This window comes from Protopterus annectens, chromosome 6.part0 (assembly GCF_019279795.1).
Source record: "Protopterus annectens isolate FY-2018-M chromosome 6.part0, PAN1.0, whole genome shotgun sequence".
Lineage (NCBI taxonomy): Eukaryota > Metazoa > Chordata > Ceratodontiformes > Protopteridae > Protopterus > Protopterus annectens.
In genome coordinates this window covers 1597720903-1597748859 of record NC_056737.1, presented here as the reverse complement: position 1 = coordinate 1597748859, position 27957 = coordinate 1597720903, and the positions used below count along the sequence as shown (strand labels likewise).

General features: G+C 42.9%; 1 protein-coding gene across 2 annotated transcripts in view; it reads right to left on the bottom strand.

Moving 5' to 3' along the window:
- USP40 (ubiquitin specific peptidase 40) overlaps window positions 1–27957 on the bottom strand; it is a 3368940-nt gene that overhangs the window by 1022890 nt on the left and 2318093 nt on the right. For both annotated transcript variants that reach the window (XM_044075047.1, XM_044075048.1), the window contains one exon: window positions 20856–20892. In XM_044075047.1, the coding sequence (XP_043930982.1) occupies window positions 20856–20892 (37 nt within the window). The remainder of the gene's footprint in view (window positions 1–20855; window positions 20893–27957) is intronic.

Below are 27957 nucleotides of genomic sequence, written 5' to 3'. Positions count from 1 at the left end.
TTTTTTCCTGACATCAGTTAAAGGCTACAACAACCAAGCATTAGCAGTAATAATCAGCACACAAATAAGAAAATTAGAAACCCAATGGGTTATTTATCTTTATGATGCGACGTCTGTGAAGAGGCGATAGTACAATGCGAATGTCGTCTGCGGCTAAAAAGTTCAGAGGATTGTGCGTGTAGACGTCACATTTAAGGCCCCTGGTTTATGGCCCTAAGTGTGACATCCCATGCAGGCTGCAACAGCCAAGCTGAAGCTTTTATATAGGAGCCGATGTACAAGTCGCCTGGGGGCAGGAAATCCCACATCTAGAATACTGCAACACAGGAACAGAAGGACATCAGAGGGGTCAGCCAAAGGACACTTGTAAAGAAATTTGCAGTCATCAGGCACCTTATAAAATCTATCAGACTTCTTAGGATTAAAGGGCTGTGAATCAGGAGCCTGAGAAGCTGCAGAAAGTGTCCAACAAGGCAGCAAGAACAGGAGGAACAGCAGGGGGCTTGGAAGACTTCATTTGAAGGTGTTCATAATACCTCTTCTGAACCTCAGAAACCTGGGTACAGTCCCAATTAACAAAAACTAAAGGAAACGGTATTCCCAAAGGAAATCTCAAAAGGAGAAGCTGGACTAACAGAGTCATCATCCTCAGAACCATAACCCAAGAAACAGGGTCATCTGGGAGACTCTTCATCAAAATCAATTTCCTGATCAGAAGAAACCTGTTCCCTAGGCCTCTTAAGGGGAGTTGAAGACTAAGGAGGGGAAGGAACAGAGACTCCCTGAGGGGGCTTTAAAGCCATAAGACCATTGAATAAACCTTAAAAACAAAAAAGTACTGGCAGTGGTGGAGCAGAACACAACTTTAATAAATAAGAATAAAAGGTTAAGCGCTTTCCTCTAAAAACTGTTTAGACATTCCATTTAAAAGTCAATATAAACTCAAAATCTATATAAACCCCTATATATAAATGTTACACAAACAGGAAGTGCATCATTGCAACAATGTAACACCATTCTGCCAATTTTGTTTAGGTGACCACACCAAGAAATAATTAAAATATAGAGAGTACATCAAACACCATTGCCACAGTCATCATCATCAAACAGTTTGTCCAGCCACATATTAATGGAACCATGGGCTATGTTGATCTCATTTAAAGACTCGGGAAGATAAACACTCTTGTCAGTACAGATCATTCTGATATCCTGAAAAATATGTTTCTTGAATGAGGTTATCACCTTTGATCTGAGGTCTGGTCAGCAAGAGGTGATAAATTTGCATCTATTTTGACACGTGGTTTACCCACTTCAGTTGTTCATGACCAGTGGAATAACGGGGAAGAAAGAGTACCCGGCTGTGACAATTTTTCTTTTTTCTTTAAGTAACTGTAATTTGGTTATTCATTACACTCTGGACTCAATATATATTAAAAACATTATTTTTAAACACTGGTACATTTTACATAGTGATGAAAACTTGAGAGATCTTTTTGGGAAACCTCCAGTTTGTCTTTACAAGAACAGATCTAATTTAAAGAGAATACTGGAAAAACGTACCATAACAAACGAAGGGGGAGCCACCAGAACTTTCAAGTGAGGAAGGTGTAAGCAGTGTTTTTTTTATTGAGGATGAATACAGTGATCCACTATAGGATACAGTACAGAAATGGATTGTCCCGGATCTTTATTTTTGTTATACTAAAAAAGTTGTCTATCTTGCTAGGTGCCACGTGTCCAGCCTTTTATGCTGGAAAAACTAATAATGCCTTAAACAGACGTATATACAAACACTTGTATAGTATTTCGAGGAAGGGTGAATAAAGTGCCTTGGCTAGACAGTTAAGTTCTGTGTGGGAGTCTTCCAGTTTTATTTTTGGATTGAATAAACCTAGTGTGAAATCCTGCCACTCATGCTGAGGATCCTTAGGAATAGGGAAAACATCCTAAGTCTTCTCTTTCTTTTTTAAAAGGATGTCAGCCTTAAACATCCTAAGCAGTTTAGACCCCTGCCAACACTCAATCAGCATAGTGGGAATCTCCCCCCTAACAAGAATCTGTGGAACACCTCTAGGCTCTTCAAATCCAATCAGCTGCTCTTCCCCCCGAACATCAGAAACGGACATCTGCTGAGTCTCCAAGAAAATGCAAGAAGCTGGGTCCATGCCGGCCACCGAAGGGGTCACAGCAGATGAATCTGACTGAAGAACTGGACGAGCTTTCGCACTTTCATTAACTTTGAAAGAGATGTCCAGGGGAGGCGGTACAGCAGAAGACTCCAGACAAACTTTCTTGGCTTTCTTTGTGGATGGCCGAGTCTCAGGCTGGAATGATTCCACCACAGTACCCTGATCTAACAACTTAAGACACTAGTTCTCTATGTAAATAGCTAAAGAGGAGAAACAACTATGCAAAGTTTTAGGGACAAACACAGCAACACTTGTAGTCGTGAGAAGTACCTAAGCAAAACAGAATCGGTCTCCCACACTGGCATTTTCCCTTACTGGATGACATGTAATCTAACAGCAACAAAAAAAGAAGGTAAGAAGAAACCCCCCGAAGGGGCACTTATTTGGAAATGTCTTGGTAACCAGAAGATGAATCAGCATTCAGAATGACAAGCAGAGATGCCATTTGGACTGGTGGCAAAGAAGTTCTAAGGACTGGATATCCGTATGTCACCTTTATGCCCTATGCCATGAGTGGGGAGTATACATGTAAGGTACAATGTCCTTACAACAACCTAAGGTTTCGGTATACTGGCCAGACGTCAGGATTCCCTTGGCAGGGATATCTTTAGTGAAGAATACCGCAACAGTGATATGGGAGGACATCTACACAACCCTGTATCACTTGAGATTTGCATCATTCGTTTATTCCAAATTTTTCCTCAGTTTCCATGTTGATGATTATTATCTACAACTTTAAGGTCCTCCCATGATTTATGTCCTGACAAACTTTTTTGTTTCTCAAATTTCTCAATTTATCCTTTAGGTTAAATAGTTCAATGATCCATCTACATTTATTTTCAGTTTTTAATTTGGTGCACTTCCTTATTCTGCTGTGTATTATTTTATTTGTTCCTCTCTATTACTGCTGCATTATTCTAAAAATTACTACAGTTTCATTTTCTAGGTCTTGTGAGAAGGATTTGCTTTTAGCTCTTGGTCCCTTTGGATGTTTACATTTTCCAGGTACATTTTTGTCATCTACCAGAAATGATACCTTTACAAAACATAGGGATGGTCAACATGTTAATCTGGGCCACAAGAATGGTTTTACAGCTGTGGTATAGCTTATCTTCTGTAGAATAAAGCATAGTACAGTTTTGTACCTACCATAAATGTAGATGTTCGAGTGTGTATACTGCTGCAGTCATCACACTTGGGTTATCTGCCGTCAGGCAGTCCCGCAGTCGGCAGAATCCCAAAGTCCTGGTCTGGCGTCGGTTGTTCTCGCTTCTTCCATGACGTCAGTGCAACAGGGGTATAAAAGAGGCAGCCGACGCCATTTTCTTCAGTTTTTCTTGCCCTAGATGTCAGGTGCCCCCAATTAGGAAGGCAATACAAATAACTATGCAAAAATACCTTAGTAGATAAACAGAAGTACTAGCTGTAAGCAAATACACCATATAGACAAGCATCCAGTTGATTGATGCACATGGAGTTATAACTAACACCCTGGTATGTAGAGGGGATGGTGGGAGGGTAACCTGGACTGCAGCAGTATACACACTCGAACATCTACATTTATGGTAGGTACAAAACTGTACTATGTTCATTGTGTTATACTGCTGCAGTCATCACACTTGGGTTGAATCCCAAAGCTATGGATGGGTGGCTGGTACTAAACTGGGTTAGGCAAAGCTAGGATGCCCTGCAGAACTGCAGTGGCAAAACCAGCTCTGGTTTTTGAGTATAATGGAAGGTGGTAGTGCTTGGTAAAGGTGTGCACTAAACTCCAAGTAGCTGCCTCCAGAATGTCCTTGATTGGAACCCCCCTGAGAAAGGCTGCTGAGGTTGCTGTAGCCCTGGTAGAATGGGACCTAATATTAACAGGCACTGCTTTCCCATGGTGTGAGTAGCAAAAGCGGATACAATGTGCTATCCATTTGGAGATGGTCTGTTTTGAAATAGCCTTTCCTTGTGAACCTGCAGCATAGGATACAAAGAGCTGGTCAGTTTTTCTGAAGGTCTTTGTCTTATCTAAATAGTAACATAGCTGTCTGTGAATGTCCAAAGAGTGAAGGAGTCTTTCTCCTTTATTCTGGGGGTTTGGATAAAAGGTGGGTGAATGAATGGTCTGATTCAAAGCCACACTGGATACTACCTCTGGCATAAAGGTAGGGTTAGTTCATAAAGAGACTGTCCTTTTGGAAAATGATGAAAGGTTTCACTGTCATAAGTGCCTGTAGTTCTGAGACCCTGCGTACTGAGGTGATAGCCAGCAACAGAGCTGTTTTCCATGACAAGTATTGTAGTTCTGCTGAGAATGCTGGTTCGAAAGGAGGCAGTGTTAATTTTTCTAAAACGAAGTTGAGGTCCCAAGCTGGCATTGGGGGTTTCCTGGGGGGTCTTATATTTTTAGCCCCTCTGAGAAACTGTCTTAGTAAAGGGTGTAAGAATATGGGAGGATCCGTATTATATTGAGCTGAAATGGCTGAAGCATGGATCTTAATGGATGAGAAAGAAAGGCCTTTGTGTAGCATCTCAGTTAAGTATTGCAGGATTTGAGGAATGTTTGGTGTCCAAGGATTTTGGCCTTTAGCCTGGTTCCATGCACAAAATCTTTTCCATTTGTCTGAGTAAGTTTTTCTGGTGCTGGGCCTCCTGGCCTCCAAAATGACATTCAGGATGTCCTTTGAGAGAAGTGATGATTGATAATTCAAGGTATCCTCCATGCAGCTAAATTTAAAGTCCTGAGCTGACTGTGAAGGATCTGAGAGTTTTGCTGGGTCAACAGAAGGGGGAACTGCGGAAAGATCCATGGAGGGCTGTGAGCCAAGTTCCTTAGTAATGGGTACCAGTGCTGACGTGGCCTGTCTGGAGCAATGAGGATCATTTGTGGTCTCTCTGATCTGACTTACAATAAAAAGGGCTATAGTTAAAGGTCAGATGGTCAGGGCAGCCAGAATGGTCAATAACTATTTGAATTTTGAAAAGGAATTAGATTTTATTACAGGGATGTTTTTGAAAAGAGGATACCCTGAGACCCTGGTACAAGCTATCAAGGTAGAGATCATAACTAAAAGAAAGGGAGGAGTTTATCAGCCCATTTTGAAATATAATATAGACAAAGGGGAGTTGTTAGCTGGTTATGAAGTTAAAAAGGAAAACAAAATGAAGGAAGGTTTGTTTTTTATAACTACATATAATTGTGACACGGAATTTATGGTCAAGATAATACAGAGGAATTGGGAGTTATTAAAATTAGATACTAATGTATATAGTAAATTAAAGGCCCCCCTATAAATGTGTATAGAAAGGATAGGTCATTTAAAAACTTATTAGAGGGCAGTAATTTAATACTGAAATCTAAGTCATGCAGGCCTGTTGGAAATTTTAAGTGTGGTAGATGTAACAAATGTAAATATATTTTTATTTCAGGAAATAGGATTAAAGTAGGGAAAGAAATTATATATATTAATAGGCATTATGATTGTTACAGCAGACATGTGGTGTATTTAGCTAGGTGCACTCAGTGTCCTGCGTTTTATATAGGAAAAACATGCCGTACACTAAGAGAAAGATAGGAGAGCATATGCTGGACATTAGGCATATGAAAAATACTAATGCACTGGCAAGACATATTAAACTAAATTCAGGTCATGAATTCCAATATTGTATTATTCAACAAGTTATTAAGGATAATCAAGGGCATGTATTGGATGTCCATTTAGATATTAGTGAAACTAAATGGCAAATAAGGTTAGATGCCACTACGTATCCAGGAATTAATGACCACATTAGTTTAGCCCCATTATTAAAGTTAAGGTATATATTGGACTAAAACTTCTGCTATACTAAATACCTAGTTTAACCTAGACAGTATATAAGCATTTATTGAGAAATTTATTGATTTTATTACTTATTTTGTATTGATTTTACCTCACTCAATTTTTATGTAATATTTATTGTAGTATTCTTTATATGTTTTTAACCTATATATGTTTTTAGTTATATGTAGGGCTTGATAGGTATGTTTCTTTTAACTTTTTGGAAGTATAACTAATCAATTAACCTGGGAGCGTTTTAAAAGGAAGTGGTTTTAGCATATGATGTCTCAGTTCTAATGAAGTCTGTATAAGCAAGACGAAACCTAGGTCAACTTGTCGAACTGTTTGTGGATTTATTTGTGTCTCAATTAAATGGTTTTACCTGAGAAGTTCCTTTGGTTGGACTGATTTGGGCTGGTCGAGTTTCCGTGTAGGAATATGACTTACAATAATACTTTGGTCAATAGAGGTAGTGGTGGGAAGGCATAGATTGTCAATGCTGTCTACTGAATGATGGGGCGTCCACTTTCCAGGCTAGAGAATGATAAGTCCTTGTGCAAAATTTCTGTAGTTGGCAGTTGTTGGGGGAGGCAAATAGATCTATGTCTGGGCATCCCCACCTTTGAGTTATCATTGAAAATACTTGTGGGTGTAGTCTCCACTCGTGAGGATCTGCCATATTTCTGCTTAATTCATCTGCCAATATGTTTGCTTTTCCTGACAGGAATTGTGCTTGCAGTTGCACTTGATAAGTCAATGCTGTGTTCCACAAGGTCACTGCCTGTCTGCATAAAGGGTAGGAGTGTGTTCCTCCCTGTTTGTTTATGCACCACATAACTGTGGTGTTGTCTGTCCTTATTAATAGTTGTCCTGGATGCAAGAGGTCCTTGAAGGCTGTCAGTGCATTTTGCACAGCAAGCATCTCCTTTTGGTTGATGTGTAGATGCATTTGTTTTGCAGACCATTTGCCCTGTTCTGCCATGTGTGCTCCCCAAGCGTAGTCTGAAGAATCTGTTGTCATAATTTGGTTTGCTGGAGGTAAGACAAAAGGAAGACCCTTGTTTATTTGACATGCTTGAGCCCACCATAGGAACTCTTTTTGAAGGCTGGGAATGAGAGGTATACTTGTTTTGAGGCTGTGCTTGTGTTGAGTTCATACACTTTTCAGGTACCATTGTAATTTCCTCATATGCAGCTTTGCATATGGGATTAGTTGAATGCAGGATGCCATGAACCCCAATGCCTGCAGGATTTTCCTTGCAGTGAGCTGGGTAAAAGTTGCCATCTTTTTGAAGTATTGAGTCAATTGTTTTTGTTTGTCTGGCGTGAGGTAAGCCATCTGGGCCATTGTATTTAAGCTGGCACCCAGGAATATTATCTGCTGTGAGGGTATTAGCTTTGACTTCTGTTTGTTTACTGTGTACCCCAGGCAACTGAGCAGCTTTGTTACAAATGGGGTGGCCTAATGGTTAAGGTGTTTGCCTTACAAACACAAGGTGCAGGGTTTGAGTCTCACAAGGGATAACTGGCTAAGCTTAAAATGGCTCGAAAGGGCAGTTAGCTTAGTACTAACCTATGAACCTATGAACCTATGAACCTATAAAATGCCAGATGCTGTAATAGAATGTTGTTGCTGTCCGCTTGGATCAGGCAGTCGTCCAGATATGGAGAAAGTTGTATTCCTCATTGTCTGCAGTATGCAATTACTGATGCCAGGCATTTCGTAAATACTCTGGGCGCAGTAGATAAGCCAAAGGGCAATGCAGAGAATTGATAATGCGTTGTACCTGTCAAAAACCTGAGGTATCTTCTGCAATCTTGTCTGATAGGGACATGCAGGTATGCCTCTTTGAGGTCCAACGTTACCAGCCAAGACTCCTTGCCCAGCATGGGAAGAAGCTGCTGTAGTGTGAGCATTTTGAATTTGGGTACCTCCAGGTATGTGTTTAGAAACTGAGAGGTCTAAAATGGGTCTCCAGGCTTTGTCTTTTCTTGGTACTAGAAATAGTCTTGAGTAAAAACCTTGACCTTGCTCCTTTGTAGGTACCTTTGAATTGCTTTCATATCCATGAGAGCTGAAATTTGCGTTTGTGCCTCTGTCCATTGGTTTGGAGGCAGATTTGGCATGCCTCTCATTCGTGGTAAAGTGTGAAAATGAAATCTGTAGCCTCGGGTAATAATATCCGGAACCCATTTGTCCTTTGTTATGATGCACCAATTTTGTGGAAATAGAGCCAGTTTTCCTCCCAAAGGAGCTGCCAGGGCAATTTTGCTTGGCAGGTGAAGGGGGAAGTTATTGTGTTTGTTTCCTGAAGGGTTGAGGTCTTTCGTCTCCACCTCTTTGAGTTGTTGTATGCCATTGTCTAGGCCTGAAAGAACCTTGTGGCTGGCCTCTGCCCCTTGGGCGTCTGTACCTACCCTTTTTGGGGTCTGTCTGATGCAGGAAAGGACCAGCTTTTTGATGGCCAGTTTATGCTGAAACGAGGAGGTTGTACCCGTAAAAAAAATCTTTAACTGTCTGCATAGATTTTGCCTTTTCTTCCATTTTCTTTAAAACTTCCTCTGCTTTGACACCAAATAGCACATCTTTCTGCAGTGGAGCATACAATAACTTCGCTTTGACATGTTCTGGTAAGGCTTGCTCTTTTAGCCAAGCATGTCTACATATTACAGACCCTGTTACAGCTGCTCTACATGAGGCTTCCAGTGAATCAAAACCACACTGTAAGGTATGCTTTCCCACCTGTTCTGCTGCATGCAGCAAATCCTGCATCTCTTTGAAGTCAGGTTGATCTGTCTGAGGGATCATTTTCTACTTTAACTGTGCAATCAAGTACTGCTGGTATTTCAGCATGTGGAATTGGCAGTTTAAGGCCCTCATGGCCAAAGTGGCAGACGTATACACTTTCTTCCCCCATCTTTCTAATGCTCTGGAATCTCTTTCAGAAGGTAGTGGATTCTTAGCAGTAGAGGCCTTAACCCCCTTGGGACCCTAGGAAATGGTTTCGGGGTCAGCAACAGAGCTTTTATATAGAAACTTATGAGTATCAGGAACTCGATAGTATCTGTCTGGCTTAGCTGGTGCAGGAGGTAAGGAATCTGGGTTTAGGCTAGATTCGGTGTAAACATCATCCAAAATGCCTAAAACTGGAGGAACTGCAAGGGGTCCATGCTGTGGAAGAAGAAGAAACTCACGGAGTCTTTTCTTAGAGTCAGAGTAACCTTGGCCTTCTCAGTGGAAGTGTTCCCTCATGGTGTGTAAAGTTTCCCCAAAAAAGTAGTCTTCTGGGGGGGAGACAGAGGGAATGGACTCCTCAGCATCTGAGTCTTCATACGGAGGGAAGGGGTAATCCTGGTCCTCAGAGTTAGCTGAAGAAATGGATGCTTGGTCAGAGGAAGGATAATCTTCCTCCAGTCTAGGCCTTTTGTCAGGAAGGGGTTGGGAACCCCTGATAAGGTAATTAAATCCTCAGCCATCTTAAGCATCTGTTTTTTAGGCATAGGGGTCTGTGGTGGGATCTGTGGACCCGGTTTCCTGGTTTCCTGACTTTTAAGGGGGTTTTAAGATTAGCATAAGACTTTATAGAGATAGTAGTCTGTTTGAAAACACCTTCAGAAACCGAAGGCCTGTCCAAAATCTCCGGATCACCGTCAGGGTTGGTGTCCGTGGGGAGAGATGGAACCGGATCCTGAGGCCCAACTGAGTCGGTCTGGGAGGCTGTCGGAATTTCTAAATCAGTGGTAGTCAGGGGCTGCGTAGGCGCCTCGATGAAAACTGGAGAACCGGCGGTAGGCCTTGCTGAGGCCTCGGTATCTGGTCTTGGCCTTGGCTGCCTGTTCTTATCCTTACGTTTTAGAATCATTGTTGATGTCGGTAGATCCGACGACATGCTATAGTTAAATCTTCTGCCAAAATAATGTCGGGCGAAATCTGCCCGACGCTTGATTGTATGTTTGCTGAACCTAGCACAAAACCGACAACCCGAGACGTCGTGGTCTGGGCCTAGGCAAGGAATACAATAAGAATGAAAATCCTTATGAGGTATTTGCTTCCGACAAGAAATACAATCATTAACTTTGGCTGACATCGGTCTGAGGCAAGAAAAGTTTCCCCAACGGGGTACTTAGCTTTAAAGAAGACTTTGGGCTGAAATTCGATTCGAAAATCTCAGGAGCTGGCCGACCAGCACTTGCGAACTGCTTCTGCTTCGGGCACCGCGCGGCAAGACAGAAGAAAATGGCGTCGGCTGCCTCTTTTATACCCCTGTCGCACTGACGTCAGGTAAGAAGCGACGACAACCGACGCCAGACCAGGACTTTGGGATTCGGCCGACTGCGTGACCGCCTGACGGCAAATAACCCAAGTGTGATGACTGCAACAGTATAACACGATGAACATCCTTCTGTTTCATATTCAGTGGTTCTTAGGGATGTACCCTTAGCTTCTGGAAAGAACCCTATGCTGATAAAAGGACCAGTTCTCCCCTATAAAAGGCCAAGATGTAATAACCTGGCTATTTCCAAACTGCCAATAGAGTAAGATTTTGCATTTATAAGACACCAGACATGATGATAAAATTGTTCCAATGTTATTGGCAATTGTGTCACCCAAATTCTCATTTTTCAAGCATCCATATTCAGTTAGGATCAGCAGTGGGATGGCAATGCTTTGTCACGATCATGTGCATACGTCTCAGGCTACAGACAGATTTTTTTTAACTCCTCTGAGTATGTAACTAGTTTAGAAGCAAACCCTGTTAGGGATTTTCTCCTTTTCTGGTTATCGTTAGATTACATGTCATCCAGAAAGGGTAATTCCTTATCTACTGACTACTCAACTGTGTAGAAGTTTTCCTTCAGGAGTTAACTGACTTTCAGGTTACATCACTCTTGAATGGTCCAAAGTTAACTCTGCATGATTTCAAAATCTAGGCTGATATGCAGTTCTTGCAAAATAACTCCTTTGTATTATGACAAAATTTGGGTTTAGAGGACTACATCTACTATTCATTGCTTTGGACAAAGCCTGCTACAACTACTGACTAGTGCTGGAGCTAGTTTCCTGCTTTGGATACTTCTTAATACACTGAAGATGAACCCTCTGTGTGGCTTTCTTGATCTGATCTTGAACTGGTGTACTGCAAGAATTACAGCTCTGTTGCAACTGAGAGCCTTTTCCTGTGTTGTATTTATTCCTTGATGCCATCAGTGTAGAACGCTAATCAAAAGCTAATTTCCATTTACAATTTGGTACTGACTGTCCCATTCTTTATTTGTCTGGTCCATTTAGTATCTCATGGCATTGGTATAATCTAGTATAATCATGATCTGTATCTTCCTCATAGGTTTAGATACCATTCCCGGTTTCTGGATGACAAGTTTACACTGGACAGGAATTTTGCTCTGTAAATCACACATCAAAAGGCAACATTTCTGAAAGGAGATTGTCGATTGGCTGTGTTCTAATGTCAAGCCTATGGTCTGAGTTTGATATACATAACTACTAAAATTTGTTACCTTACTTTCAAATATGCATCAGACAACTTGCAGTGTTGGCCTCTTGTCTTGACATAGTATTGGATCATTCTTTGCGGTGTTGGATATAATCCATCCACTTTTTCAAAACTGGCCTCAGCATTACTGCTCAGATCACTTTTGCTCATGTATGCTACATTTTATTATAGGATTCCTTGTCTTCATGAATCACCCACCCCTAACCTCTGGATGACCTGTCCAATTGTTCTCATCAGCCACCTGCTGTCTGGACTTGGATTAACTTTAATTTCACTCTACCTAAAGATTTTCTCTCCTTGACTTTGCTCTCTGGTTCACTTTTTATTTCATCTTCGGTGTAAAGAGTATACGGACCATAACCATCTCCAGAATCCACTGGCTCTCTGTGAAACCCTCCAAGTGAGAACCAGCTCAGAAATCCACCTCATACTATGCAGCCTTAGATAGCAATCAGGGCTGAAGGTGCAGGCTTATGAATGGCAAAGCCCATAACAGCAATGTGGCACAAAAAGGATAAAGCTTTGACTGCATCACAGGAGACCCAAGTTCCAGTACCGGCTCAGGCATCTGTAGGAGCTGGCATGGGAGGCTAATAGTGACAGGCCATTGCAAGCTCATCCATTCTGGCAGATGAGAGATGCCTCTGCCTTACCACATGGGTGATATTTAGTGAGAGAAGGAGGTGTTCTTCACCAAGGACCTCAAGGCAAGCAAGACCTTTTTTGCCATGTGCACGTTGCACTGTACACACAGAGGATGTGAAGAAGTGCTCTGCGAATGACAGGATAGGTCAGCAACCAAGACCAGCAAACTAATCCACTCCCTACCACCCAATCTCTCACCATGCAGATGAGTTCATTGGGATTCCTTGGCAGAAACAAATGGACTATAGGGTTTTCACCTTGTATGGGGATTCATGATTTCTGCTACTGTGGAATGAACAAAAGGGCTGATTGAGTATAGGCATAGGCGCTATCAGGGAAAAGACACTTAAAAAAATGGCCAAGTCTCCAAGTCCATGAAATGATTAAGCATCTTCCTTGGTCTGTGATAAGACTTCTTTTTTTGTGGTCAGCTAGGACAGGTGGGCTGACCATGGGGTCACTCTAGTTATCAACTGCAAACCACGAGATGCAAAGAGAGAGAGGCCTAGCAAAACAGGAAAAGCTGAAGGGGGCTCACAGAGGTCTTCCACAGTTGGTAGGACCTGCTTTCTCTCCAAGCAGTTATTCACCAGGTCAAGAGAAGACTGCCCTATTAATAGCTTCACCCAAATGGGGCATCCAGTATAGATATTTGAACTCTGCCTTAAGACAGACATCCTGTGCATGGATTTGCTTGGGCCTGTGACCCTAGCTATAGTGAAATGGCCCAGTAAAGCTTTAAACTCCTTGTCTGGCAACAAAATGTTTCAGATTCTGGGTTCTTTACCACACCAAACAGATCATAAAGAAATCAAGCCCAGGAAGCTTGGTCAGAATCTTGCTCCACTCAGCTAAGGGTTTATAGAAATGATTGTCTTATCAACCACAGAGGCAGAGTCTGAGTTCTTTCAGACTGCACTTATGACACTTTTTATTATAGAAACATCTTTATTAAACATGACATTTTTTTAATTACAATAGGTACACATACAGTAACAGAAAAGAAGACAAACCATTCAATATACGTTTTCTTTTTATCAATTTTCATCCATTCCAATAATATATACTTAAATTTCTCAATTCCTGCCTTCTCTTAAACTTATGTCTTCTGAATATTATTCTGCACATTTTGTTCCATCTATTTCTATATAATATGAGCCATCCATTTTCTAAAGATGCCTCATTTTGTTCTTTTATCTCCTTAATATTCAATACTTCAGTTACTGTTGGTTTAGATTTTGATTTCCATTTTCCAAGTAAAGTACAGTTGTGTACACTTACCATAAATGTAGATGTTCGAGTGTATTCACTGTTGCAGTCATTACATTTGGGTAATCTGCTGGCAGGTTGCCCTCAGTCGGCCTGAATTCCAAAGTCTTGGGTCCTGTGTCGGTTGCTGTCTTCTCTTCCATGACATCAGGTCGTCAGGGGTATAAAACATGCGCCAATGCCATTTTCTTTAGTTTCTCTTGCTCCCGGTGTCAGGTGCCCCCAAAAAGGTAGCAATATTATATATATATATATATATATATATATATATATATATATATATATATATATATATACAAATAAATACATGCATCAATATAAACTTGACCATCTACAAGCAAATACACCACATAGGTTGTAGGAGATAGTGAAGGAAAGATAAACTTCAGAATGACATGGGGATAGCGGGAGGGTAACCTGGACTGCAACAGTGAATACACTCAAACATCTACATTTAAGGTAAGTGTACACAACTGTACTATGTTCTTCATGTTTCACTGTTGCAGTCATTACATTTGGGTAGAGTCCCAACGCTATGGTTGGGAGGCTGGAGCTAAACAGCATTTGGTGTGGCTATAAGGCCCTGCAGCACTGCAGTGGCAAAGCCTGCCCTGGACTTAGAGTAGAGAGGCAAATGGTAATGCTTTGTAAAGGTGTGAACAGAAATCCAAACAGCAACTTCTAGAATGTCTTTGGTTGGTAATCCTCTGAGAAAGGCTGCTGAAGTAGCTGCAGCTCTGGTGGAATGAGACCTAATGCCCATGGGCACAGGTTTACCATGGTGTAAGTAGCAGAAACGGATGCAGTGGCTTATCCACTTTGAAACTGTCTGCTTTGAAATAGCCTTTCCTTCTGATCCTGCAGCATATGACACTAGTAATTGCTCAGTTTTTCTTAGAGCTGTAGTCCTGCTCAATTAGAACCTTAGCTGTCTGTGTATGTCCAAGGAATGCAGAATACTCTCCCCTTTGTTTTGCAGATTTGGATAAAAAGTTGGCAGATGAATTGTTTGGTTAAGAGCCACACTGGAAACCACTTTAGGCATAAAAGTAGGATTTGACCTCAGAGACACCCTGTCCGGATAAAATATGATAAAAGGCTCTACAGCCATGAGGGCCTGTAGCTCTGAAACACTTCTTGCTGAAGTAATTGCTAGTAGCAGAGCGGTCTTCCATGATAAAAACTTTATATCAGCGGTAGCAGCTGGTTCAAATGGAGGCAGGGTGAGCTTTTCCAACACATAATTGAGGTCCCATGCAGGTAATGGTGATCTTCTAGGGGGCCTTAAATTTTTGGCTCCTCTAAGGTGCTGCTTTAGTAAAGGATGAGAAAAGTTTAGTGGCTCTGTGTTGTAATGAGCCGAAATTGCAGAGGCATGGATTTTGATGAGAAAGATAGACCTTTGTCAAGCATCTCAGTTAAGTATTGTAATATCTGAGGAATATTTGGTTCTGCTGTATCAGTTTCTTGTGCTTGAGTCCAAGCACAGAATCTCTTCCACTTGTCAGCATAAGATTTTCTAGTACAAGGCCTTCTGGCTTCCAAAATGACATCCATCACAGCTTTACTGAGAGGTGTTGTTTGTATGATTACACGATTAGCCATGCTGCCAGGTTTAGAGTATGTAGTTGATTGTGCAGAACTTGGTTGTTTTGCTGGGACAGTAGCTGTGGTCTTTGAGGCAAGGTCCAAGCTGGGTATGGAGACAAGTTCCTTAGAATTGGGTACCAGTATTGGCAGGGCCAGTCTGGGGCAATTAATATAATCTTTGGCTTCTCTTGTCTGACTTTTAGGAGGACCTTGGGTAGAAGAGGTAGAGGAGGAAAGGCGTAAACTGATAGGTTTTTCCAACTGAATGATAAAGGGTCCACTTTCCATGCTTGTCTGTGATAAGTCCTTGTGCAGAACCTTTTCAATTGATAATTTTGAGAAGAGGCAAACAGATCTATGTCTGGGCACCCCCATTTCTCTGTTATCATGCTGAAGACTTGTGGATTTAGTTTCCACTCGTGAGGATCCATAAGGTTTCTGCTTAAATCATCTGCCAGAGTGTTTTGTTTTCCTGGCAGGAATTGAGCTTGAAGATGTATTTGGTAGGTCAAAGCTGTGCCCCACAGTGCCATGGCTAATCTGCAAAGGGGGTATGAGTGTGTGCCACCTTGCTTGTTTATATACCACATGACTGTGGTGTTGTCCGTCTTTATCAGTAGTTGTCCTGGATGAAGTAAGTCCTTGAAGGCTGCTAGGGCATTTTGAACAGCTAGCATCTCTTCCTGGTTGATATGTAGATGCATTTGTTTTGGTGCCCATATGCCCTGAATGCATCTTCCTGCCATGTGGGCCCCCCAGGCATAATCTGATGTGTCTGTTGTTAAGGTTTGGCTGGCAGGGGGTCGAGTGAAGGGCCGTCCCACATTTTGGTGACATGCCTTTGCCCACCATAGAAACTCCTGTTGCAGGCAGGGAGTGAGAGGAATCATTGTTTCCAGACTGTGTGAATGTTGACTCCATAAACGTTTTAGGTACCATTGAAGTGTCCTCATATGCAGTCTTGCATATGGAATTAGTAGGATGCAGGATGCCATGAAGCCCAGAGCCTGCAGAATTTGTCTTGCAGAAGACTGGGTTTTTGTTGCCATCAGTTTGAAGTAAGTAGTCAGTTGCCTTTGTTTGTCTGGCGTAAGGTAAGCCATCTGGGCAGTTGTATTCAAGCTTGCACCCAGGAATGTTATCTTTTGAGGGGGTACCAGTTGTGATTTATTTTCGTTTATTGTGTACCCTAGGCATGTTAGAAGCCTTTTCACAAACGCCAGGTGTCGAAGAGTGTCCTTGTTCTCCTCTTGAATGATACAGTCGTCCAAGTAAGGATATATTTGTATACTTCTTTGTCTGCAAAATGCAATTACTGGTGCCAGGTACTTTGTAAAGACCCTGGGTGCAGTAGATAAGCCAAAGGGCAGTGCAGAGAATTGGTAATGCATTAAGCCAGCCTTGAATCTGAGGTATTTTCTGCACAACTGTCTTATTGGGACATGCAGGTATGCCCCTTTTAGGTCTAATGTCACCAGCCAAGCATTCTTGCCCAGCATAGGCAGAAGCTGCTGCAAAGTCGGCATTTTGAATTTTAGAATGTCCAGGTACGTGTTCAAAATTGATAAATCCAGTATTGGCTGCCAGGTCTTGCCCTTTCTGGGTACCAAGAACAGTCTTGAGTAAAAACCTTGCCCTTTTTCCTGTTTTGGTACTGGTTGAATGGCTCCCATATCCATGAGGGACGTAACCTGTTTCTGTGCCTCTGCCCATTGATTTTTGGGCAGATCTGGCCAACCGTTTGCCATTGGCAGAGTGTGGAAATGAATCTGTATCCCTGTGATATTATGTTTAGTACCCACTTGGTCCTGGGTTATTAACTGCCAATTTTAAGCAAAAAGTGCTAATTTTCCCCCTAAGGGTGCTGTCAAAAGATAAGTGCTTGCTGTAGGCAGAGGGAAGTCATTGGGACTGTTTTCTGTAGGTTTGCTCTTCATCTCCCCCTGATTTGGAGGTAGATGCTCCCCACTGCTTTGACCTGTACTAATCTTGCGCCTGGTATCTGGAACCCTTTAAGCATCTGGATTTGCCCCTTTGAGGTCTGTCTGACACAGGAAAGGACCAATTTTTTGTAGGCCAGTGTCTACAGAATCTTGGTGGCTGCACTTGTAAGAAGTCTTTAACAGTCTGCATAGACTTAGTTTTGTCTTCCATTTTCTTTAAAACCCTCTTCCGCCTTAATACCAAACAGAGAATCATGATGTAAAGGTGCATCTAGCAATTTAGCTTTAACATGATCAGGCAAATTTAGTTCCTTTAACCAGGCATGCCTCCTAATCACAGATCCAGTAACTGCGGCCCTGCAGGAGGCCTCTAAGGAAACAAAACCACATTGCAAAGTATGCTTTCGAACTTGCTCAGCTGCATGCAATAATTCCTGCAATTCTTTATTTTCTGCACATTCTGAAATCAACATAATTTTCTGTTTCAGCAATCCCATAACATGTTGTTGGTACTTAAGCATATGAAATTGACAGTTTAAGGCCCTGACTGCCAAGGTTGCAGATGTATAAACATTTTTTCCCCATCTGTCTAGTGCCCTTGAATCTCTGTCAGAGGGGGGTAGGATTTTTTGCTGTTGAAGCCTTAACTCCCTTTGGACCCTGTGAAATAGTTCCAGGATCAGCAGCAGGGTTTCTAAATAAAAATTTATGTGAGTCAGGGACCCTGTAATATCTGTCAGGCTTACTGGAAGCCGGAGGTAAGGAGTCAGGGGTCAAGCTTGACTCCGAAAACACATCATCCACAATGTCTAAAACAGGGGGAATGGCTAAAGGCTTGTGCTGAGGGAGAAGAAAGAAATCCCTGAGCCTCTTTTTTGATTCTGAGAAGTCTTGACTCTCCCAGTGAAAATGCTCCCTCAAAGTATGAAAGGTTTCTCCAAATGAATAATCCTCTGGGGGAGATGCAGATGGAATAGACTCCTCAGCATCAGAATCCTCATAGGGAGGTATAGAAAATTCTTGATCAGAAGAGGAATCAAAAGAAATAGAAACCTGATCTGAAGATTCAAAATCAGTGTCTTGCCTAAGCCTCTTATCTGGAGGGGGATGGGTACCCCTGATCAAGGTAATAAGGTCTTCAGCTATTTTGATCATCTGTTTTTTAGGCATAGAGGCCTGTGCAATTGGCTCATGCATCATTTTTTTTAGTTTTAGAAGTTGCCTTTGTCTTTTGTTTTGCAGCTATCGTCGGTTTGATATATAAATGTTGAGGTCTGAATAAACCCTCAGAAGCCGGTGCCTGCTCAGCGACTCCGGACCCACCCGAGAAAGATACATCTGTCAGTCCAACACTTTGAGTATCTTGCGGCATGCCAGACTCCACATGGGTGTTGGCAGAGGCCTGCAACTCTAAGATAGTGGGTATCAAGGGCTGTGAAAGCGCCTCACTGACTACGGGCGAACCGGCAACTGGCTTAGGAGAAGCTTCGTCGGTTTTGGATCTTGACTGCCTTTCTCTGTCCTTTTCTTTGTGTTTTTTATGTACTCCGGTAGTCGGATTGCTATCCGACGACATTTCTGGGTAGTTAAATCTGTTTCCAAAATACTTTGATGCAAAAATATACTGACGTTTAAAAGTGCGTTGGTTAAAATCTAGCACAAAACCAACAGCCAGGCACGTTGTGATCAGGGTAAATCCAAAAACGGACCAGCACAATGGTATAGTAGCAAAATTTAATTTGTTGTAGAAGTAAAAGCCATTTAAAAATGGCTAACAAGCAAACCGGTTTCGGCTGTACAAAGCCTTCTTCAGTGCTACAAAGCAAATGTTGAATAGTTAAAGCAGCTCTAAACATCCTGGTGTTATATAGAGAGACGTTTAAAGGCACATTGCAGAAATAAGTAATAACTGGATAATGTAAACATTTCATGAATAGTTACTGATGAATAAAATAATAATAATAATACAAATCAAAATCACCAATGTGATCAGGGCCTAGGCAAAGAATACAGTATAAATGGAAATCCTTATGACGTATTTGCTTCCCACAAGTAATACAATTATTAACTTTTTCTGACATTGGTAAAAAGCAAGAAAAAAGTTTCCCCAACTGCATCTTAGCTTTAGTGAAGACTTCGGTTCTGAAACTCAAACTCGAATATTTCAGTAGTCATCCGACCGGCACTTGCGAAATGCTTCTGCTTCGGGCACTACGCGGCAAGAAAGACTAAAGAAAATGGCGTCAGCTGCATGTTTTATACCCCTGACGACCTGACGTCATGGAAGAGAAGACAGCAACCAACGTAGGACCCAAGACTTTGGAATTCAGGCCGACTGAGGGCAACCTGCCAGCAAATTACCCAAATGTAATGACTGCAACAGTGAAACACGAAGAACATCTGCCTTTTTTTTCTTAGCAGTTAACAGAATTAAATTCAATAAAGCCTTACTATATCTAGACAATTCCGATCCTATATCCAAAGCTGAAAAGAATCATTTCTTTAGTCACAAATGATTCCTCCCCCATTTCAGAAAATTATTCTGTAGGGAATTTTTCAAATCTGCCAACTTATCACATTCCCAATTACCTCTGTTTTTCCGATCACACTTCCAGCATTTGCTAACTACCTGAAGAAAAATTCTTTGAAGTTTACTTGTGGTATAAAAATACTCATACAAACACTCCACGCAAAAATTCTAAACATTCTAGACTTTGTTGCATACTTGGAAGCCATACATTTGTTTTCCCATGTTTTCCTTTGTAAACTGCCTTTCCAGTCCCTTTTCCCAAACTCTTCTAATGTCTTCTAATTGATTCTTTTAGTTATCATGGAATATTTTATATCCCATACTAATTATCATTTTTTAAGATGCCTGCAAAATATCCCAACTAACATCCAAACAAAAGACAGATAAACTGCAAGAAAACACCAAGCTAGAGTTTTCATTGTATGATACCTTAAATCGCCTATAATGACGGCCCATGGGATATAAGCAAATGACCCCTTAAGGACATCAAGTGTTTCAGCGATCCTTTGGTTTGGATGGTAATTGGGGTATTTTGTAGGCACCTTAATCTTTATGGGCATCAGCTGGATTTAAAAATCCTGTGTTTCTGAAGTACAGCCAAACTATCCACTGATGTGTTGCTGACAAGGTCATTAAAAAGGATGAAATGTGCATATCCATAGCTAGTGGGATTTGGCTTTATTGACCTGAATGCAACCAAACAGACTTAAAAAGTAAAAAAAAAAACATCATGGACATTCAGAAGCCATGTAGCTGAAACACTTGACTTCACTTGGCTCTTCTGCGAAAGAATGTTGACAAACTCATGTAATGGAAAAGAAATGAAAAGCAAGATCTTTCTTTGTACATATATTATTTCTAAAGACTTAAATACAGCTAGAGATGCCATTAACGCAATGCAATGCAGCTTCAGAGAAGACACCTCCTAATCATGCCTCTCAGCTGTCTATGTTTCATCTGTTCCTCATAAAATGTGTGGTTTTCTTGCAAGTCACTGAGGATTGAAGTCACTAAATAATTCCATACATTTGATTTTCAGATGTCATATCCTTCAGAAAATGCATACTAACATAAATCCTGTTATTCTAGCAACTTTCTAAGTTTATAAGAGCAATATTTAAAATGTGACCCTATTCATGGGGTCTTTGTCCAGCTTTTGTGCGCTAAGAGGTTGAGAGATATTCTCCTAATTACAAGGATACTGCTAAGGAAGTGCTGCTATGATACCTCAGCAAAGATGACCAAGCTGGTTTAGAATCTCCTGCAGATTAAAAAAATTACAGCTGTAACACAAATTAATTTGATCTGAAATAAAGAACTGCAGTATCAGAATACAGAACACTGTACAGACCAAGACTTGTGCAGCTCACCTTCTAATCCAGCAGTCTTCAGCATTACAGTTAAACACTAAAATACAGAAGAAAAAAAAAAGTTTTAAAAGCATTGAATTCCTCATTTTGGGCAATTTTAGAAACAAGAAGTTATGTACTCACCATAACGTTCGATGTATGTAGTCCATCTCGCCTCACATTCTTACTCGCGGGTTTGGAGCCAAATATCGGCTCCGACTCGGTCAACTTTTCTACTAGCTCGAAGTCTCTCATTGGCTGGGCCAAGCAGATATCCCATGCTGCACTGCCCCATAACCCTAGATCTAGTTTGCTGCGAACCCCACAATCACACCTCATGCATAACAACAACCCAATAAGGTAGAACACTATCAAGGAGGGTAAGAAAAAACAAACTACCATTGAAGGATAATCTAGCACCAATCCTAACCTCCAGATCCTCCAGGAAGGGGGCAGGTGGGAGGGTACGTAAGAATGTGAGGCGAGATGGACTACATACATCAAATGTTATGGTGAGTACATAACTTCTTGATGTTATGTAGTCCAATCTCGCCTACATTCTTACTCATGGGACAGCGTCCCCAGCACCTCTATCCTGGGAGGCTCAAAGGAAGATACTCCTGAGGACTGTGGAACCAAAGGAAGCCCGGCCCCTAGAAGCCACGTCCAGTTTGTAATGAGTAATAAAGGTGCGCGGGGAAGCCCACGTGGCTGCAGCACAAATATCATCCAAAGATAGTCTGGCATGGTATGCCATAGACACGGAAACAGCCCTAGTAGAGTGAGCCTTGACGGGGAAAGGTCGATTTTTTCCTGCTGAAGAATAAATAAAGGAAATACAATCCGAAATCCATCTGGAAATGGTAACCTTGGAAACAGGGGATCCCGCTCTATTTTCTGAAAAGGAAACAAGCAATTGGTCAGATTTTCGTAGGTGTTTGGTCCTGTGTAGGCAGAATCGCAATTGTCTGTACACATCCAGTTGATGAAATCTAAACTCTGCCTTGTTTGAGAATTGAGGGAAGAACACTGGCAGCTCAATAGACTGATTGAGATTAATAGTAGATGTTACTTTGGGAAGAAATGACGGATTAGGTCTAAGAAACTCTGTCCTTATGAAAAATTAAATACGGGGGTTTGATGATGGAGAGAGCTTGAATCTCTGACACCCGTCTGGCTGATGTGATGGTTATTAGGAAAGCTGTTTTCCAGGACAAAAACTTTAACTCGCAGGTGACAGCCAGCTCGAAAGGTGGGGAAGTAAGGGCTTGCAAAACAAAGTTTAGATCTCAGGGCATAATAGGTTCTGAAACAGGAGGCCGGAGTAATAAGGTGCCCTTTAGAAAGGCCTTACAGAGTTTATGGGCCATAAGGGAAGGCTCATAGGAGGTATGAAAGCTTGAAATAGCCGCCAAATGGACTTTAATGGTGGCGGGCGCAGAGCCCTGCTGAAAGAGCATGGACAAGAACTCCAAAACAGCAGCAATTAGGGCTGTGTACGGGTCAATTCCTTGGGCCTGAGCCCAAATAGGGAATCTCTTCCATTTGCTGGAATAAATCTTCATAGTCGAAGACTTATGAGAAGACAATAAAATGTGCACTACCTCAGGTAAAAAGCGATGAAGTATGACTAACGATGGAAGTGGAGTAGCCAGGCTGTCAACCTGAGGGTCCGCAGGGAGGGATGGAACTGTCCCGACATGTGTGTCAGTAAGTCCGGTACTGGGTCCAGAATCCAAGGAGTGTCCACAACGAATGGATGGAGAAAGGAGAACCAGACGTGGCGAGGCCAGTGTGGGGCAATTAGAATCATCTTGCTTCCCAGGATAGGGCTTTCTGAATCACGCTTGGAAACAGAGGGAAAGCATAGAGCAGACTGGAGGGCCAATCGTGGACTAGAGCATCCCTGGGTGATTCCCCCTGTGGGGGATCAGGGTGAAGTAGTTGCTGCATTTGGCATTGAGGGGATTGGCAAAAAGATTGCAGCAAGGCTGACCCCACCTGCTGAATATCTGTTCCGCAACCAGAGGGTTCAGGGGTTCAGGGACCACTCGTAACGCATCAGAATAACTCTGCTCAGGCTGTCTGCTATCACACTCGCCTTCCCCGGAATATGAGTTGCCACTAGAAACCATTGGGAAGATGCTGCCCACTGCCACACTCGCATGGCCTCTCTGCACAGGGGGTAAGATCTGGTTCCTCCCCGTTTGTTTAGATACCATACAACGGACATGTTTCCGAGCGTATCGCAATCGTCCCCAGAGAAAGAGAACTCTGAAGTGCCCGCAATGCCAGTAACACCGCTCTCATCTCTAGGACATTGATGTGCAGATGTACCTTGTAATCTTGCCACGTGCCTTGGACCGTCCTGCCAAGATAATGCCCCCCCCCCAATCTGGGAGGTGTCTGTGGTCACCATGGTGACAGAGGAACAAACGGTTTTCCCTCGTCCAGATTGGTGGAGCACAGCCACCAACCGAGATCCTATTTGCATCAGTCTGTGAGTAGGATCTGGTGGGAAAGGGAGAGTTTTTGGAGAGACCATTGGGCAAAGAGAAGCCATTGAAGAAGCCTCATGTGTAATCTCTCGAGACACTAACATAATGGTGGCTGTCATGGTGCCCAGAAGCTGAAGAACCCATATCGCTTGTACTTTCTAGAGGGGTAATAATGCGTGAACCTGATTCTGTAATACTCTGATCCTTTTGTGCGGCAAGAAGGCTCGCATTTGGACGGTGTCTAGCTCTGCGCCTATAAACGTGACACGCTGTGAGGGCAGCAAGGCAGATTTTTCCCAGTTCAATGTTATTCCAAGATGTTGACAGAGGGTAATGGTAGCATCCCTGGCTTGGATGAGTAGATGCCTGGTGGGGATGTTGAGCAGCCAGTCATCCAGGTACGGAAACACTTGGAATCCTTGATGTCTCAGGTGAGCTGTCACCACCGCCAAACACTTGGTGAACACCCCGGGGGCTGTGGTGAGACCAAAGGGCAAGGCATGAAACTGAAAATGACTGGCTCCCAGCCGGAAGCGTAGGTAACTCCTGGATACCCTGTCCATTTTGATATGATAGTAAGCATCCTTGAGGTCGGTGGAGCACATCCATACATCTTTTTCCAGCAACGGAAAAATGGACTGAAGGGTGACCATTTGGAACTTGGACTTCAGAACGTAGTGGTTTAATTGGCTGAGATCTAGAATGGGTCTCAGGTCCCCTGTCTCCTTTTCGGCACCAAAAAGAGTCTTGAGTAAGTCCCTAATCCGATTTGGTCTGAGGGGACAGGTTGGATGACTCCCTTCTTTAGCAGCTTTGAAACCTCTAAGGCTGTGTGATCCCTTTGACTGGGTGGAATGTCCGGGATTTTTCTGACTGGAGAGGGGTCTGACAAAAAGGAGATGGCATAACCTCCGGAAACTATTCATAACATCCATCGATCCTGGGTGATGCTTTCCCAGGCTACCGGGTATAACGATATGCGGCCCCCGACTGGCTCCGGAATAGCACAGTCGGGCAACACATCAGGAATGATGGTAGTAAGAACTGTGAAAGGAATCACGGTCTCCTGAGTTGCGGGGGCCTCCTCTGCCTCTAGGACAGCGTCTTCCTGAATAGCCTCCCCCTCCTCTGCCTCTGGAGGGGGACTCACCTTGTGCAGCAGGGAAAAACTTCTGCGACTTCTTGAACAACATCTTCCCACCCCTCTAAGCCTTGGGGTAAGGCCTAGAGGGGAGGGAAAAATGGACCCCTACGGCAGACAGGGTCTTTCCCTCTTGCTCACATCTGGTGAGGGTGTCTTTCACTTTGGTCCCAAAGAGCGAGGACCCATCAAAGGGAGCGTCACTGAAAGAAGACTTGAAGGCCTATGCGAAATGACACAGGTGCATCCAGGCTTGCCTCCTGAGGGCTACTCCTGAACTGGCTGCCCTACTCGCCCCCTCGCCTGCATAAGATATGAGCCTCATGGATGAGTTGACAACAGAATTGAGGGTAGACACCTGGACGTTAACCGTGTACACTAACACCTCAGGTATGTTACCCGCTAAAGTATCTTCTAACTCCTTGAGGAGATCTTGTAGACAACCACAGCAAACAAGGAAAACTTGAAGAACCACACACGATAAACCAGCAACTCCATAGAAGGAAATTTATTAAGAGCACACACCTTGGAAACCTCTAGCCGCCAAAGCCTTTAACAGGTACAAAAAACAAAAAAACAAATCCATTTATACTACACCACTTTATACTAATTAATTAAATAACTAACTTCAATTAACAAAAAAAAAATGCAGTTTTTAAACAAACATATTTAAACCTTTTCATTTCATCCAGGATTCCTCCCCTTTAGAACATAGTGTCAAATTTCAAAATCAAAAAAAATTCTTTTATCTAATAATAATTGTATGCTTCTTTTTAATTAAAAATTGTTAAGAACTATACTATCTAAAACTGTAGCCTGAAACCCATCCACTCTACCATTATCCATATCCATAAAAATGTAAAATCAGACTAGTTAATTGATCCTTGAGGAGATCTCTCTGGAGCGGAGTAAAATGACAGAGGTAGTTCAGTGACCGTAAGGTGAAGGTCACTAACGAGAGGGTAAGCTTCCCGTACCAGTCCATGGTCCTAGACTCCTTGTTAGGAGGATGGACAGAGGAAGAAGTCTCGGCGACTTTCTTCTGTGTGGCCGCCGCCACCACCATGGCATCTACAGAAACCCCTTTGGACAGAAACCCTTTCCCCGGGGGAGCAGAAAGAAACTTATTGAGCCTTCTGGGTACAGGTTCCACTGAATCAGGATTCTCCCACACCCCTCGACAGATTAAATCCAAGAGTTCGTCGAAGGGTGGAGACACCCAGGAGGTGGAGGGTTGAGCACCAAAGGCCTTGAGGAATACAGACTCCTCCTCGGAGGGGGTTTTGTACGGCCAGTCACCTCTCTGTCTCAAAATCTCCAGTATGTCGGAGAAAGAGATGTCATCAGAGGATGACTTGGGGAACCCCTCCGACTCCTCGAGGTCGGTATCAGAAGTGAGAGACTCATCCTGGGAGTCTATGTGCTTCCTCTTGCACGTCTTCTTTCTGGGGGCCACAGACTCTGAGGGGCCCTCAGAAAGTTGGGGACCGCTCATGGGGGTATCCCCAGACCTTTGGGCTCCACCATCTATGGATAGGGGGACGTCAGAGGCTCTAGCCAGGGTGGAAGGGGACGGAATGACCGATCCGGGTGATGTAACTGACGATCTGGCCAGTGCGCTCCGCAATGCCTCGAAGGCTGGTCCCCCCAAATCCAAGGACCGACGGGCCTTCGAGGCCATGACCGGGGTTGGGGTCCCCTGAGCCGATGCATCGAGAGGGAGGCTCAGAACTGACAGATGTCCCGAAGTATCCCCCTCAGGCCAGACTGAGGAAACCCAAGTGCCAAAGCCTGTGGACGGAGGTGACAGGGTCGGAGCCATCGGCAACAATAAACCCTTAAGGGTATCGGCGCCAGCACAAGAACATCACTCAAAGCAGAGAACTTCGGCTCCGAAAACAAGGAAGTGCTCGGAGGATGAACCATCGATACAAGCATCGGGATCGGCTCCGGAGCTGACTGGGTCGGAGCCGAGAATCATTTTGCCAACACCGGCGACTGCAGGAGCCTCTGCACCACCCTATCGACATCCAAATCAGAAAGCCTGGAGGATTTGGAGGACAGGGAGGGAGATTGGGATCTCCTCTCAGGAGAGCCATGCCTAACACTGGGCGACCGGCTCCGAATGGGTTCCAATAAAATAGGAGCCGATGTCGATTCCAGTACTACAGATACCTCCTGCGACCCCGAGGACAGAGGAGCCAAGGAGGTAGAGTCAAGTTTGGAGAGTTTCTCCGGCAGCTCCAGAGAAACAGATGGAGCCGGAGATCTTTTCTTCGCCTTCAAAGCTTTAGACTTGGATTGAGAACCAGAAGCCGGGTCTAAAGACTCCTCAAATGAAGGTTTCATGAGTCCCTTCAATATTAGTTTATTTTTCCTCTCCTGGAGCACCCTCGGACTGAAGGCGTGACAGAAGCTACAAGACTCTTGCAAATGAATTGCTCCTAGGTAATAAACACATACGGAATGTCCAGCTGTGATGGACATCTTGTAACTACACTTGGAACATTTTTTAAAACCGGATGGTTTATGTTCCTTCTGATCCTTTGAAATCTTGCACAATTAGACCTTTTTTTAAAATGTGGTTAGCACTTTTTTATTCTATTAACAGAATTAAGAAACAATTGTGTATGTCAGTGCTGTGCTTCTTTCGTCTTTCCCCGGTTAGGGAAACTGAAAAAAACCCAGCCAGAAAAAAACAGTAAAGGCGGGAAAAACTACTGATCACAGTACACAACTGCAACCAAAGAACCTCCAAGTAAAACGGTTCTTTTAAATACACAACACACTATCCACAACAAGGGGAAACGCTAAGAGCTAGCTTAGATCCAGTAACCAAAAAACCCCACTAAAATGAACAATACACAGAAGGAGAAATAGGTCCTCTAACTCAAACGGGCCTAGCCCACCGGAACAGTTAGGGATACTAACTACACAAACAAAAACACAAACATAAACACAGCAAACAATCAACAAGAAAAAATAGCTATTAAAATAGCTTTTGTGGTTGAAAAATAGCAAAAATTCTCAAGAGAATTGAAAAAAGAGAAGGTACTTAGCCACAGCCAAGCAAGACCACATCCTAGCTGCACGATCGGCAAATGAGATCTGGGTTATGGAGCAGTGCAGCATGGGATACCTGCTTGGCCCAGCCAATGAGAGACTTTGAGCTAGTAGAAAAGTTGGCCAAGTCGGAGCCGATATTCGGCTTTGAACCCGCGAGTAAGAATGTAGGCGAGATTGCACTACATAACATCCATGGTTTGAAAACTGTTGACAACACAGGGTTCACTCAGTTACTACTGAAAATGTCATCATCATGAGAAAAATAACAATTTATAAAATTTAAATATTCAGAATGTTGCAGTGAGCTGCAACGGACATTTGGCCATTTAATAAATTAACTTTAAGGGATATCCTATACAACATTGCAAAAAGAGATGACACTAATTACAACAAAGCAATCATTTTATTTTAAACAAAT